This window comes from Callospermophilus lateralis, chromosome 18 (genome assembly GCF_048772815.1).
Source record: "Callospermophilus lateralis isolate mCalLat2 chromosome 18, mCalLat2.hap1, whole genome shotgun sequence".
Lineage (NCBI taxonomy): Eukaryota > Metazoa > Chordata > Mammalia > Rodentia > Sciuridae > Callospermophilus > Callospermophilus lateralis.
Window position 1 is genome coordinate 6,603,029 of NC_135322.1, and position 15,052 is coordinate 6,618,080.

Sequence of the window (15,052 nt, forward strand, 5' to 3'; positions counted from 1 at the left end):
TCATTCTTCTGGGGGATGGAGAATCTGGCCCTTTGGCTTTCCTTAGTCTGTTCAACACTAAGCTGGGCCACATATTTTGGAGATTTATGACCCAGTTTCCAGAAGTTTTCCAAAGTTGAGGTCATGAGTGATTATTTCCTTGGACTATCTTTGGCACTAAAGAACAAAAGTTTAAGGGTGGGGTTGTGGCTCAGTGGTATAGTGCTTGCCTCACATATTTGAGGCACTGGGTTCAATTCTCGGCACTTGCATATAAATAAATAAATGAAGTCCATCAACAACTAAAAAAAAAAAAATAAATACCAAGAGTTTAGTTCCAGCAGAAGCCATAGGAGAGGAAGCAGAATGAACTAGAGGAGGGGAGCCCTGACTGCCCTAGTGGCTTTTCCCTAAAAGCTCTGCCAGCTAACTGTCCTTTTTCTGCTGTGGACCTTCATGCCTGTCTGATCCCTTTGCCCAAAGGAAGGTCTCAATCCCTTAGAAAACAACAACAACAAAAAAAAACTGCTTGTTTCACTGTGTTCATTCCTTCATTATCCGTTTTTGGAGCATGTGCTTTTACACCAGTTCTGATCTAGCAATGTAGTTAGGAAATGGAGCAATGTTTCTCTGCCCATCACTGGTAAGAGCCATTCAGATGTGAAGAGAAAAAACTATTTTGAGCAAACGTTTCATGTGTGTGTGTTTAATATCCCTATCACTGCCAGGCCCAGTAATGCACACCTGTAATCCCAGCAACTCTGGAGACTGTGGCAGGAGAATCACAAGCTCGTGGCCTGCCTCAGAAGTTTAGAAAGACGCTAAGCAAATGAGGAGACCCTATCTCAATGAATTTTTGCTAAGGCTGAGTGGAGTAGTAAAGGGCCACTGGGTTTAACCCCCAGTACAAAAAATATATAACATTCTTATTTCCTTGCATATTAAACAAGGGTAAGGCTTAATTACTTTTATAGTTGGGTTTTTGTGGGGGTGCGGGCAGGAGGGATTTTGTGCCTCATACCTGCTACCTGTGTATTACTGTCGAGCTATACTCTCAGCTTTCTTGTATTTAAAAAATAAAAAGCAAATTGGAGTTCTAATATTTTCTTCTCACATCCTGGAGGGCCTTGGGCACCCCACTTTGAAGAACACAAGCAAGATAAATATGGATCACTGTGCATAGTTCTCTGGATCCATAGGGAAATGACCCCAGCAGGCCTGGGGGAGTCAGGGAGGGTCCCCAAGAATAAACAGGATTAGCACTCTACTGGGGCCTCCCTTAGCATGATGGCTTCATTATAACTGCAGTTTGTCCCTTTTCAGGAAGAAAACAGGCAGATGTGCTTCCTTGCCAGTCCAGCATTTGGCCCCTCCTCTTAAGTTCCTCTTCATTAACTATTATGAAGACAACAAACAGGTGGTGACTAGATTTGGAATCCAAGGCTTTTAAAGGTGATTCTCAAAAGCTCTCCCTGCATTCCTTTACCCTGTTTAGGGATGACCCTCACCTTACAGCCCAGACCCTTCCCCTAGATGATGTCCTTAAACCATCAGGCTCAGCTTGCATGGGAAAGGTCAGATTTCTAAAACGGGTATAAGTTTCCAGAAGAAGAGTAGCCTTGGTCCCCTGTGGAAGGTTGGGAATAGATGGTTCCCTGGCAGTGGCAAGCTGATAGTGTCTCAACAGTAAGTCTTGGGAGTGGGGAAGCCTAAAGGCAGTAGATGCCAGTTTGCATGGTGTGTTTCCTCACACCATAGCTGACTTCTAGCTGTCCACGAGAGGTTGGTGAACACAGATTTGAGAGTGGACACACACCAATTCAGAAAATACATTCACTTCATGAGCATGTGTAATAGGGTAAAACATACTCAGATATGAAGAGGTGGTGCACGCCTGTAATCCCAGCAACTCTGGAGGAAATTGGGTTTCCTGGAATGGAGCTCAGTGGTAGACTGCCCCTGGGTTTAATCCCTAGGTACTGCAAAAAAAAAATAATAATATTTATTAAATTGTAGGTATCTTTTTAAGACTGAGTTACTTACAAAACAAAACCCTGAAAATTTAAATCAGCTCTTGTGAATCTGATGGAGCTAGCTCCAGCGTGCCACTGCTTCTAAATTTTAGGGAACCCAAAAATTAAGAGCTTTAAAAAAAAAAAAAAAAAAAATCTGGGGCTGGGGTTGTGGCTCAGCAGTAGAGTGCTCGCCCAGCACATGCGAGGCCCTGGGTTCGATCCTCAGCAACACATAAAAATAAATAAAGATATTGAGCCCTTGCCAGTCATGGTAGTGCATGCTGCCTATAAATCCAGCAGCTCGTGGGGCTGAGGCTGAGGAGAATTTTGAGTTCAAACCCAGCCCCAGCAAGTTAGGGAGGCCCTAAGCAACTCGGCAAGACCCTGCCTCTAAATATAAAAAAGGACTGGGATGTGTCTTAGTGGTTAAGTGCCCCGGGGTTCAATCCCAGGTACCAAAAAAAGTCCAGCAGTTTGGGAAGCTGAGGCAAAAGGATTGCAAGTTCAAAGCCAGCAAGTTCAACTTAGTAAGACCCTGTCTCCAATTTAAGAAAGAGGTGGGTGTGGCTGGAGATGTAGATTAAAAAAAAAATTGCCCTCATAACCTCAGGGGCAGTAGCTCTTTATGCAATTTCTCCAAGAGTGAAATCCCTCACCCTGGGAGCCAGGTCTGCTTCTGGGATACCAGCCAGCCCCCGCAAACCCCCTTACTCCCCATAGGCCAAAATAACTCCAGCTTCCCCAGACTTGTCCCACAGCACTACACACCTGGTCTCTTCAGTGACTTATCTGGGTACCCCTAATCCCATTTCACCTCAAGACACCATCTGCCTCAACCTCCATGAATATCAAAAGGTTTTCCTGTGGCAGGAACCAGACCTGCACAGCCTTGCTAGCACTTCACCTGGTCCCCAAGGACCCCATCACAATCCCTGGTTCTAAAAAACCCCCAAATCCACAAAACCAAAAGTGACAGCACTCATCACTCAAATGTACTTGTGAACTCCAATTTGATCTTGATTCAAACAAAAATTATGAGACAATTGGGAAAATATGAACATTGGTTTAGTGATACTAAAGAATTATTGCCATTTTAAAATGTAATAGTGGTATTATAGTTTAAAAAAAAAAAAAAGTAAGTTCTTGTTGGGTTGTGCACACCTGAAATTCCCATGGCTCGGGAAGCTGAGGCAGGAGGATTGCTAGTTCAAAGGCATCCTCAGCAAATTAGTGAGGCCCTAAGCAACTCAGTGAGACCCTGGATCTAAATAAAATATTTTTAAAGGGCTGGAATGTGGTTCAGTAGTTAAGCGCCCTTGGATTCAATCTCAAGTAATTTCCTATCTTTTAGATGAAAGAATGGCAAACTATGGCCCTGTTACTGTGAATAAAGCTTTATTGGAACATAGCCACACCCTCACTTATATATTGGTTTGAATATGGGTACGTTGAAACAGAGACATGTGAATTAGAATAAATAAATAAATTAAAAGTAAAAAAAAAAAAATGTGGCCTGTAAAACCTAAAATATTTACTGGAAAAGTTTGCCTTTCCCTGTTTTAGACAAATATCCTGAAGTGTTTATTTATAAAACAACATTTGGGATTTGCTTCAAAATAATCCAGTTTGGGAAGGAAGAAAATGTAATTAGAAACCAGGGCTATGAGATGGTAGAGCACTTGGCTTCATCATCCTAGTGTGTCTGTTTTTATATATGTTGAAAAGTTTCCATGATACCACACTTTTAGGAAAGGAAAGTCTGCCCTCCCACAGCCTCCCAACTACTCTAACCCACACCAGGACCTGGCATCTCTGACCCAACAAGGGCAGCACGACAAAGCCACTGCCATTCGTTCCAGTTCTGCATATGTCTGATGATGACTTCTGTCCCAGGCTAACCAGAAAGGCCATGGGCACTGAGAAAGCCCCCCACAGCCGGCCATGCAGTGAGTGCCCCCTCCCCCTGCATCTGGGGTTCAGGGGTGTTCTGGAAACAGGGGAGGGAGGGACAGGAGGGCTCTGTGGGAAGAGAACCCCTTTCTGAGGGTCAGGCAAAATATCAGGGGCCTTTGGTAAGTTTGTCCTTTGCTCCCTGTGCCCCCTGCATCCAGGGCTTGGACCCCCTGACTCTTCCCTGGGTAATCCCTGTTCCTCTGTGACTTGTGGAGTGCTTTGTTGCTTTTTCAGTGCTGGAAAGGAATCCAGGATTTCATGCATGCTAAACAAGCTCTCTGAGCTACACCCATCCCTTTGTTTGTTTGTTTGTTGTTTTTGAGACACAACCTCACTAAGCTACCTAGGCTGCCCCCAAACTTGGATCCTCATGCCTTATCCTCCCGAGTAGCTGGGATTATAGGCATGGGCCACCTTTCCTGGCTTGGGGAAAATTTGAATATTGACCACTCAGGGTCTTCAGATACAGAAAAGCTTACAAAATGTCAGGCTGTCTGCATGGTCACTATCAGCATTCCCTGCCCTGTTGGGCCACAGAGACCTCCAGTGGGGCCGGGGCCAGGTCTTTGGCTGCTGTGGATATGACCTAAATCCCATTAGAACTATCATTATGATTCTGGAAGTAAACCTAAACCACCGGGTATGCTTTTTCCCCCTAAAGACCGTTTCTACCTAGAAGGATTAAAGTTGTTTTCTTGAAATTCCATCTTAAATTCCAGGATTTCCCAAAACCAAGGAAGCAAACAGATAATTAGTGTGGCCCTCTCTCAGTACCACCCCACCTCTCACCCTGTTATCTGACCTTGGCCATCTGTCTGGGCATCCTGTCCTGTCTCCTGCCCACACCTAGGACACCAAGCCTAACCTCTGCTACTCTTCTTTGGTGGCCCATACCTCCCTGATCCCACCCTCACTTTACCCCTTTCCCTTGGAAACACTTGGTGGTGTCCAGAGACATTTTTGGTTGTTGCACTTTAGTGGAGGATAGGGTGCTATAACATCTAGTGGGCAGAGGAACCAATCAGCATCCTGCAGTGCACAAAGCAGCTCCACCCAAGATTATCTGGCCCTTAATGTCAATAGTGCCAAACTAAAGAGACCCTACCCTGATGCATAAATCTGAGCCAGGTGTGGTGGCATACGCCTGTAATCCCAGCAGCTTTGGAGGCTGAGGCAGGTGGATTGCAAGTTTGAGATCAGCCTCAGCAACTTAGCGAGGCCTTGTCTCAAAATAAAAAAATAAATAAATAGGACAGGAGAATATAGTTCAATGGTAGAGTGCCCCTGGATTCAATTGTCAGTACCAATGAGACTAGGGGGAAAAAAAAAAAAGATACAAAAAATAAAAAGTGCTGTGGATGTAGCTAGGTGTTAAAGTGCCCCTGGGTTCAATCCCTAGAACCAAAAAAAAAAAACAAACAAACAAACAAAAAATAATCTGAGCTTGTTATAGCAGAAGCAGTTGAGAACACAAGCCTGCAGCCAGGCTGCACACACATCAAATGCAGGCTCATCACTCTAGCTAGTGACTTAGCTGGGCCTCAGTTTTCTTCACTGTAAAATGTATTTAGCCTACAGTTAAATACTACTGAACAGTAGCTGCTATCAGTAGCTCAGGATTTACAGTGCTCTATGCAGTAAGACCCTACCCTCCATTTATGTTCCCCTCCTGCTCCCTAGATTCTGCCAGGTAAGGGGGAGCAATGAACAGAGTAGCCCATTGCCAGAAGGACAAGGGGGGTTCACTCACCCACCCTGGGGACCCAAACACCTGCCCTGATGTGTGTTAGTAATCCTTGGCTCTGCCGCCTCCACCCTTTCATGGTGGTTCCTAGTTCCTTTAACTGGTGTAGGATGTGATGAGGATATGGAGGCCCAGGGTCTTCAGGTCAGGAGCCAGGCTAGCAAGGATTGAGGAATCCCCAGTGCAACTGCTCCCACCGTTGATTGAACCTTGGCAAGTCTTTCCCCTTTGAGTCTTGTGGTCCTCCTTGCCGTTTTGAGCCTCAATTTCCTCATCTGTCAAATGCAGGCCTTGTAAGGATCACAGTGCATGTAAAGTCCTGAGCATAGAGTAACCCAAGTGGAGACTGCAGTGGGACAGGTCCCTTAGTCTCTTGTTGCTGTTCATGCTGACTTGAGCTTTTTTTTCTTTTTCTTTTTCTTTTTTAATATTTTCTTAGTTGTAGATGGACACAATACCTTTATTTTATTTGTTTATTTTTATGTGGTGCCAGAGATCAAACCCAGTGCCTCACACAGGCTAGGCAAGCATTCTACCAGTGAGCCACAACCCTGGCCCCTGACTTGAGCTTTTTCTGTCAGCATTCAGGATCTGTCCAGCTCACCGATTTCGCCCCAACCCCTTCATCAATTTCTCTGACTCACTCCTATGCACCCAGTCCTCCTGTGTACCCAGTCTTCTGTACCAAACCACATCCTCCTTTGATTTACTGCAGAATTTCCCAGCCTACTCTTTCTTGGTAATGCCCCCACCCTAGCTAGAGAACCAGCTGCCTCTGACTTTTCTCCTCAGCCACTCCTCCCTCTCTCTAATCCCTGATTGCTTCTTCATCATTGGTTTAGGGACTTAAGTGTAGAAACTCAAGAGATAAACCAGGCATGGTTGTGCACACCTGTAATCCCAACAGCTCCGGAGGCTGAGGCAGGAGGATTGGGAATTCAAAGCCAGCCTCAGCAAAAAAAAAAAAAAAAAAAAAAAAGAGGGGCCAAGCAAGTCAGTGAGACCCTGTCTCTAAATAAAATACAAAATAGGGATGGGGATGTGACTCAGTGGTCGAGTACCCCTGAGTTCAATCCCTGGTACCAAAAAAAGAAAAAAAAAATGGCTCAGAGATGACTCCAAGTCACCTGGTCTCACTGCTGCCTGACATGAAGACCTTGTGGCAAAGAACAAAGGAGGAAGCCATTTCTTCAAGGTGCCACCCCACACTGTGGCCTGCACAGAGTACATGGTAATTCTCAAGGCAGGGATGGAAAGGAGGGGCAAGCATTCACCTGCTAGGTGGCCACATAGGAAACCCCAATGTCCCTGCAGCCACAGTAGCTGACCAGAGGGGCAGGTTCTAATCTAATCAAGATGCTGTCTATAGGATCTTACCAGGATGCACCCCATCCCATTACACTGTAACAGCCCCCACTTGACAGCAGCACATAGGGACCATAGAGAGGGCAAGACCCTGGGCTGGGGATATGGCTCAAGTGGTAGCGCGCTCGCCTGGCATGCGTGCGGCCCAGGTTCGATCCTCAGCACCACATATAAAACAAAGATGTTGTGTCCGCCGAAAAAACTAAAAAATAAATATTTAAAAAAATAGTTTTAAAAAAAAAAGAGAGGGCAAGACCCTGCTCAGAGGGTGGCAGGCACTGGATCCAGGACCAAGGCAGGCTGACCTAGAGCCTACAGCCTGCCCATTGCACTGCTGCCTAAGAGAACACTGCTGTTCTCATTCCATAGAGGGGAAATTAAAGCTCAAATGGTAAATGGGAAGGGAAATGGAGCCAGCAGGGGCCCTGCAAGCACAGCCATAGCTAACAGAGGGAGGGACTCAGGAGAAAGGAGGTCTGGTCCAGGCACATGAAGCCCCAAGACAAGAAACCCATGGTCCCCCTGCCCCAAGAGTCCAGGAGCAGAGAGCACAGGGGAAGTAGAAACAGGGACCTGGTAACCAGGATGGGGCAGGCTCAGGGGGCAGTCCCCACCCTCAGCATGGTTACCTGAATACCAATTTATCAGAAAATAGAGTGAGTTACTTCCTCCCAACCCCTTTCCCCCTTGGCTGCCCCTGCAGCCTCTGTTAGCTTCTGACATCTGAGATTCCAAACAAGCAGTTTCATTTCCCCAGCCCGACTTCCCAAAGAAAGGGAGGGTGGGGCCAGCTAGTTTAAGAAGAGAGAGGGGCAGCAGAGCCAGCTAGTCCTCAGAGAACTGAAGGTAGAGCTACAGAGGCTGGTGTCAGGGTATGAAGAGAGGAGCCTGCAGAGACCTGGACTGAGAGGGAGAGGGGAGGACAAAGAGAAACAAGAGACTGTCAGATGAGAAGACGGAGAAGGAGGGCAGAGAGAAGAAACAGCGGGGAAAGAGGGGCAGAAACCGGGAGATAAGAGCAGAGGCAGGCAGGCAGGAGAAGGAGGGCCAAGTCAGGGGACACAGAAGCCCAGAGAGAAAGACGGCTGCAGGGCAAGGGCTTAGCCAGGCACTCCACAGGGAGACAGGCTTGGGAGAACACAGGCTCTGGTCACAGTGGCCCCTGCTTTTCCTCCACCCCAGACAGCATCTCCCACCTGAGAGTCATGGCCCAGTTGGGTAAGTAAGCAGGGGAGGGGCCATGGGACAAGCGGGGCAGAATCCTGCCCCCATGTGTGCACTGACCCTTTCCTCCTGTTCTCAGCCCTGCGCCTCCTCACCCTTGTGCCAATCCTCCTCAGTCTGGCAGCCTCCCTGGACTGGAAGGTGGCTTTCAGCCAGGACCCCTTTGAGAAATGCATGCACGATCCTGACTACGAGCAGCTACTCAAGGTGGTGACCTTGGGCCTCAATCGGACCTTGAAGCCCCAGAAAGTGATTGTAGTTGGTGCTGGCGTGGCTGGGCTGGTGGCTGCCAAGGTGCTCAGCAATGCTGGACACAAGGTGAGAAGTGCTTTTTACAGTCTCCCTGGGAGTCCTGGGTGGAGGACACCATATCCTACCTGTGTAGGCAGAGTGGTGGGGATAGAAAGAGACCTATCCTTTCTCCTGAAACCCCTGCTCTAACATGTTTGCCCTGAGAGATCTTTGACGTGCCCAGTCCCACTCCTCAGTCTTTTATTTATTTATTTATTTATTTTTTTTCGTACTGGTACTTTCCAGTCCAGGGAGGCTGCCAGACTGAACTCAGGGGTACCCAACCACTAAGCCACAGCCCTTTTTTGTATATTATTTAGAGACAGAGTCTCACTGAGTTGCTTAGTGCCTCACCATTGCAGAGGCTGGCTTTGAACTTGCAATTCTATCTCAGCCTTCTGAGCCAGTGGGATTACATGCATGAGCCACTGTACCTTGCTTAAATCACTCTTTTGGTTGTTGGTTTTTTGTTTTTTGGTACTAGGGATTGAACCCAGGGGCACTTAACCACTAAGCCACATCCCCAGCCCTTTTTAATATTTTATTTAGAGACAGAGTCTCACTGAATTGTTTAGGGCCTCACTAAATTGCTGAGCCTGGCTTTGAACTTGTGATCCTCTTGCCTCAGCCTCCCAAACCAAAGAAATTAAAGTCATGTGCCACCACTCCCAGCTACTTATCTTTTATTTTGAGATAGGGTCTTGGTAAGTTTCTTAGGGCCTTGCTAAATTGCTGAGGCTGGCCTCAAACTTGCCATCTTCTGCCTCAGCCTCCTGAGTCACTGGGATTACAGGTGTGTACCACTGCACCCAGCTCTAAATCACTCTAAATATCAGGTGGGAGCCAGGATGGGGATTTGTGTTTGATAGAGGTAGAAACTCCAAGTGGAGGTGACACCTGAGGTCTAACCACAGTGTTCCCTATTGAAATCCAAGAATGAGAATGGGCCAGCCCAGGGACTTCTATGCATATGGGAAATCACCCTATTCCTTTCCTAAGCTGGGAAGTCCCTCTGCAATCCAGCCATTGGCCTTCCTGCTGGAAATGCCCATTTTCTGTTCTTTCCAGCTCCTCTCACCACCCATAAAGAAAGGAATCTTTCAACCAGGAGGATTGCAAGTCCGAGACCTTGTCTCAAAATAGAAAGGGCTGGGGATGTAGCTCAGTAGTAGAGCACTTCTGGGTTCAGTACCCTGTACTCTGGGGGGTGGGGAAAAAAAAGGGGGAGAGGAAGGAGGAAGAAAGCAATCTTCTGATCTAGATCACACCACTGTAGGATGGAGGAAGGGAGGGTCTGGCAGGGGTGGGAAGCTTAGTAGAAGGAACTAAAGGTCCTCACTTTCCCCTCATCTCTCAGGTCACCATCCTGGAGGCAGATAATAGAATTGGGGGCCGCATCCTTACCTTCCGGGACCGGAAGACAGGCTGGATTGGGGAGCTGGGAGCTATGCGCATGCCCAATTCCCACAGGTGAGGCCTGATCTGGCTGCCCCCAGCCCCACCTCTGTACCCAGATACAACCAGAACCCCAATTTTATCCCAGTTCTAGGCTCCAGTGTCTTCATTTGTTTTCATGGAACCCAGAGCCTCATGCATGCTAGGCAAGTGCTCTAGCAATGAGCACAGCACTCCAGTGTCTCATCCTCAAACCTAGATGTCCCACACAAATTGGATTTAAATCTAATCTGCAACTTTATCTTTCTCCTAACTTCATGGTTCCCTGGCACCAGCCCTGCTGTGGTACCTGCTGCAGGACTTAGGTCATCTTATACAGCCAGAGCCCCTAGCCCAAGCCAGCACCATCCCATCCCCTTCAAGCCTCCCCAGTTCTCCCTCTCCCAACACCCTCAGGACCCCAGGCACAAGCGTGGCCACTGCCTCTGGCCCTTTCCCCATCCCTAACCTCTATCCATCCTGAACTCTGTTCCTGTTCTCAAATCAAATCTAAGCTCCAACTTCATCCCCAGTGAAAACAATCCCTGCTCCTGACCCAGTCCTCATCCTCGTTCTACCCTCAGCCTTCCAACATTGTCCACATTTCATTCCCATCCCCAGCACTGATGATCCCAAGTCTACCCCAGCCTCACATCCATACACACTTCCCTCCTCCAAACCCCACTAAGACTGCCAACTCTGGCCCTCACCCAACCTGTCCCACACCCACAGGATCCTTCAGGAGCTTTGCAAGAGCCTGGGACTCAATCTGACAAAATTTACCCAATATGATGAGAACACATGGACAGAAGTGAATGACATGAAGCTGCGGAACTACGTGGTAGAGAAGATGCCCGAGAAGCTGGGTTACAACCTGCGACCCAAGGAGAAGGGTCATTCACCTGAAGGAATCTACCAGATGGCTCTCCACAAAGTAGGTGGCCCCTTGTCCTCCTCCACCCTGACCTTCTGTGCCCCACCTTCCCAGTCGTCCCTAATCATCTCCTGCCTCTGGCTCTTGCCTTTAGCTCCCCCTGCCACAAGCTTCCCCTTCCCACTGCACTCTGAACTGGACCACCTCACCTTTCTATACCTTTGACTAAAACTGATCACCCAGGTGATGTTTCCTAAATCTATTTCCTGCAACCCAGACCTGTGCCATGTCCCCTGGCCACCCCTCAGCTGTACTGAGCTTAGTATCTTTCCCTAAACCCATTCGTACTCCCAGGTTCCTTCTTACAATGATTCTACCAGCCCCAAGTCATGGGGCAGACCCACAGGTGTCATCATCATCCACACTCCCTTCTTTACTACCCCCTCTGCATGTTCCCATCTCTGTGTCCAGCCCAAGCCCAAGCCCACACCCATCCTCTCCTTGAACCCTCACCCCAGTCTCTTCCATGGCTGCCCAGCCTGCTGCACCAGAAGAGTGTTCCCACTCAGAGCTAACCCTGCTCACAGCCCTCTTTGACTCCTCAGACCTTCCAGGACAAAGTCACAGTCCCTAGACTCAGGTGTCAGCTCTGAATGGCCTTAATTCCCCCAGCTCTCCAGCCTCTGCTTCTTTTCTAAGAAATTTATGTTACCCCCAAAGTCCTCCTAGTGGTCCAGATGCACCTGCTCTTTGCTCTTCGAAGCCTGCTATGCTCATCTGTCATCCCATACCTGCACCCCCACCACACCTCCTGCTTGCTCTGCTTTCCTTCCCCACCAAGGAACTCCTGTCTATCCCTTGAGCCAGCTCCCCTCCAGGAGACCTTCCAGATGCCCTTAGGGTGGACTGGCCACAACCCACTCCAGGAGCCCCTTACTTGTCCATTTCCCCCATGGACAAGGGTGAGCACCAAGTCCTGGTCAGCTCTGTGACCTGACACTTGATAGTACAGGGAGCCTAGGGAAATGCTAGCTGAGTGAGTGAGTGGAGAGTGAAGGGGCACATCCTTCTGTGGGGAGTTCCTGGTCGGGAGTGAGAAGCAGGTGGACAAATGAGAAGGCTGAAATCTGACCCGAGCGGCAAGGCTTCTGGTAGGAAACTGAAAGACTGAAAAGGTTGATCACGGTGTCAGGAATAGATAAGGCAGGAAGCCACAGTGCAGCAATGAAGGTAGGAGAGAACTAAGGGCAGCCGAGGCACTGGCCATTGTTCTGTAGAATCAGGGCTGCCTTGAGAAAGGTTGACCAAGGAGCTGGTGGGACCTGGAACACCGGGCTAAGAGGAGGCCAGAGGGTAGTGGTCAAGAGAAAGGCTGGGGAATTACACCTTCTTAGCCATCATGTCTTGTTGGTGCTGACAGCAGAGGGGACTCATCTTCTGTCCATGCCAGCAATGATCCAGAAGGACACAGCACAACTGGCACAGACACAATCCTAGGCTGGACTGAACAAATGAGGGGTGAGGGGAATGAACACTTAAGAGTACTCCTCCCCATGGTGACAACTGAGTTGCAGTGGAGGGCAGTGCTGATGGTGGAGGCCTGGGGGCTTGAAGGAGTGGTGGATGTCTGGCCTTGGGCAGAACCAGGGGAACCCAGCCCTTCCTGCTGGCACCATCTGCTTATTCCTGGACAGGCCCTCAAAGAAGTCATGGTGCTGGGCTGCAGAAAGGCAATGAAGAGATTTGACAGGCTCACGCTTCTGGTGAGTGGTGGCTTCGATTTTGCTGTCAGAAATGAAGGCAAAGAGGGTGTCCACGGGGCTTTCCCAAAGAAGTAAGGAATCTGAGGCTCCAGTGTGACTGCTCCCTTCCCCTGGGGCTGGACACGCCCATTTTTTGAACCTCTTTTTCCCTCATCCATTACAAGAGGGGACCAAATCTTTAAGGTCCAGGGCATATAAACAGGAGACCCAGCTAGGGAAAGATTCTCAGGGAAGCAGGGACAGAGCTGACCGCTGGCAGGTGCAGCCTACCTGGGCCCTGATTTGGGCCTTCATTGGCCCCGCAGGAATACCTCGTTTGGGAAAGCAACCTGAGCCAGTCCGCCGTGCAGCTTCTGGGAGACGTGATGTCCAAGGACGGATTTTTCCACCTCAGCTTCACTGAGGCCTTGCGGGCGCACAGCTGTCTCAGCGACCGGCTCCGGTGAGCATCGGATGGGTGAGGCCAACCCCAACCCGAAGTGGGTTGGTGGAGCTGGCGTGAAGGGCGCGGTCTGCAGGGGTGAAGGAATGGGCTAAAGGATTGGAGAGGCCAGTCCCTCTGGTCTGGTCCCGCTTGCTGGGCAACAGAGGTCCTCCAGAGGACCTGGTAAGAAAGGTTCCTGCAGAAGGGTGTAACCCAGAGAAGAGGTGTGGTTTCGGGTCATATATCCCCTACTCTGCGGGCCTCCTGCCCTTGAGGTCCAGAGAGGGGTGGAGAGGATGAGGGGGATGACGGGGGTGCCAATAGGAGCAAGTAACGCACCGGGGCCTGCGCTGAAGAATCCCGCTGTAAATATCCACTCACGCTTATGCCTGACCACAGGTACAGCCGCATCGTGGGCGGCTGGGACCTGCTGCCGCGTGCGCTATTGAGCTCGCTGTCGGGGCCAGTGCTGCTGAACGCTCCGGTCATAGCGATAACTCAGGGCATGCAAGAAGTGCGCGTGCACATTGCGACCTCGCGCACGTCGCGGAATCCGAAGGCACTGACGGCAGATGTAGTGCTACTGACTGCAAGCGGGCCCGCGCTGCAGCGCATCACCTTCTCACCGCCACTGTCACACAAGCGGCAGGAGGCGCTGCGCCAACTACACTATGTGCCGGCCACCAAAGTGTTCCTAAGCTTCCGTCGGGCCTTCTGGCGTGACGAGCGTATTGAAGGCGGCCATTCGAACACCGATCGCCCATCGCGTCAGATATTCTACCCGGCACCAGATGAGGGCGCGCTGCTTCTGGCCTCCTACACGTGGGCAGACTCCGCGGCTGTGTTCGCTGGCCTTAGCCAGAATGACGCGATGCGCTTGGCACTCAACGATTTGGCGACGCTGCACGGGCCACTTGTGTACCGGCTCTGGGACGGCAGCGGTGTCGTTAAGCGCTGGGAGGATGACCCACATAGCCAGGGTGGCTTCGTGGTGCAGCCGCCGTTTCTCTGGCAAACTGACCAGGACGATGGGCAGGACTTCGACTGGGTGGTCCCCTACGGCCGCATCTACTTCGCTGGGGAGCACACTGCCCACCCACATGGCTGGGTGGAGACGGCTGTCAAGTCGGCTCTGCGGGTCGCCATAAAAATCAACACCCGGGAATGGCCTGGGCGTGTGGATAAGGGCAAAGAAGGGCGTGTGGAGATGCATGTAGTAGAAAGGGTCCACGAGGGGCACGTGGAGGGACACATAGAAAGGGTCCACGAGGGGCACGTGGACCATGAGCCGCATGTGGACCACGAAGGGCATGTGGACCACGAGCACCACGTGGACCATGAGCACCACGTGGACCACGAGCACCACGTGGACCATGAGCACCACGTGGACCACGAGCACCACGTGGACCAGCAGGAGCAGCAGCAGCCGCCGCAGCCGCCACAGCCGCAGCAGCAGCCGCAGCAGCAGCCGCAGCAGCAGCAGCAGCCGCCGCAGCCGCAGCCGCAGCGCGTGGACCAGCGCATGGACCAGCAGGAGCCCCGCGAGCAGCACGTGGTCCATGTGACACACGTGGATGTGGTCCACGAGAGGCAGGGAGATGTCCAGGAGGAAGCCAGCTATCCCCCATGCAGAGAGGGAAAAGGAGAACCCACCCATGGTGCAGCCCATCAGCTCCCATCTGTCCAGCACACCAACCGCCTTAGCGGCTTGAATTAAATAAAGTATTTTCAGAAAAAGTCATGTGATTCAGCCCCCTCCCTGCTCAGTTGCTTCCCCAGTTTGCCTGGACAAGAGCTACTAGCCCTGCAGTTCAAAGGGAAGGGGCCTATCCTGGAGCCCCAGAAGCTGTCCCTAGCTTCTTCCTTGACAGGGGGTTCTATGGGGGAAGGGGACAGGACAGACTATGCACTACTAGTGTTACAGTGCTCCCCACCCAACCAGGTCTGTGACAACAGAAAATCTGACTTCCAGTGGGCTAAACAAGT

At 50.3% G+C, this 15,052-nt stretch overlaps 1 protein-coding gene across 1 annotated transcript; it reads left to right on the plus strand.

Moving 5' to 3' along the window:
- Positions 1-8,008: 8,008 nt before the first annotated feature.
- Il4i1 (interleukin 4 induced 1) lies at positions 8,009-14,783 on the plus strand. Its single transcript, XM_076839340.2, has 7 exons — positions 8,009-8,274; positions 8,360-8,598; positions 9,929-10,041; positions 10,738-10,939; positions 12,574-12,642; positions 12,948-13,084; positions 13,466-14,783. The coding sequence occupies exons 1-7, from the start codon at positions 8,262-8,264 to the stop codon at positions 14,781-14,783; spliced, it is 2,091 nt and encodes a 696-aa protein (XP_076695455.2). The 5' UTR covers positions 8,009-8,261.
- The last annotated feature ends 269 nt before the right edge of the window (positions 14,784-15,052 follow it).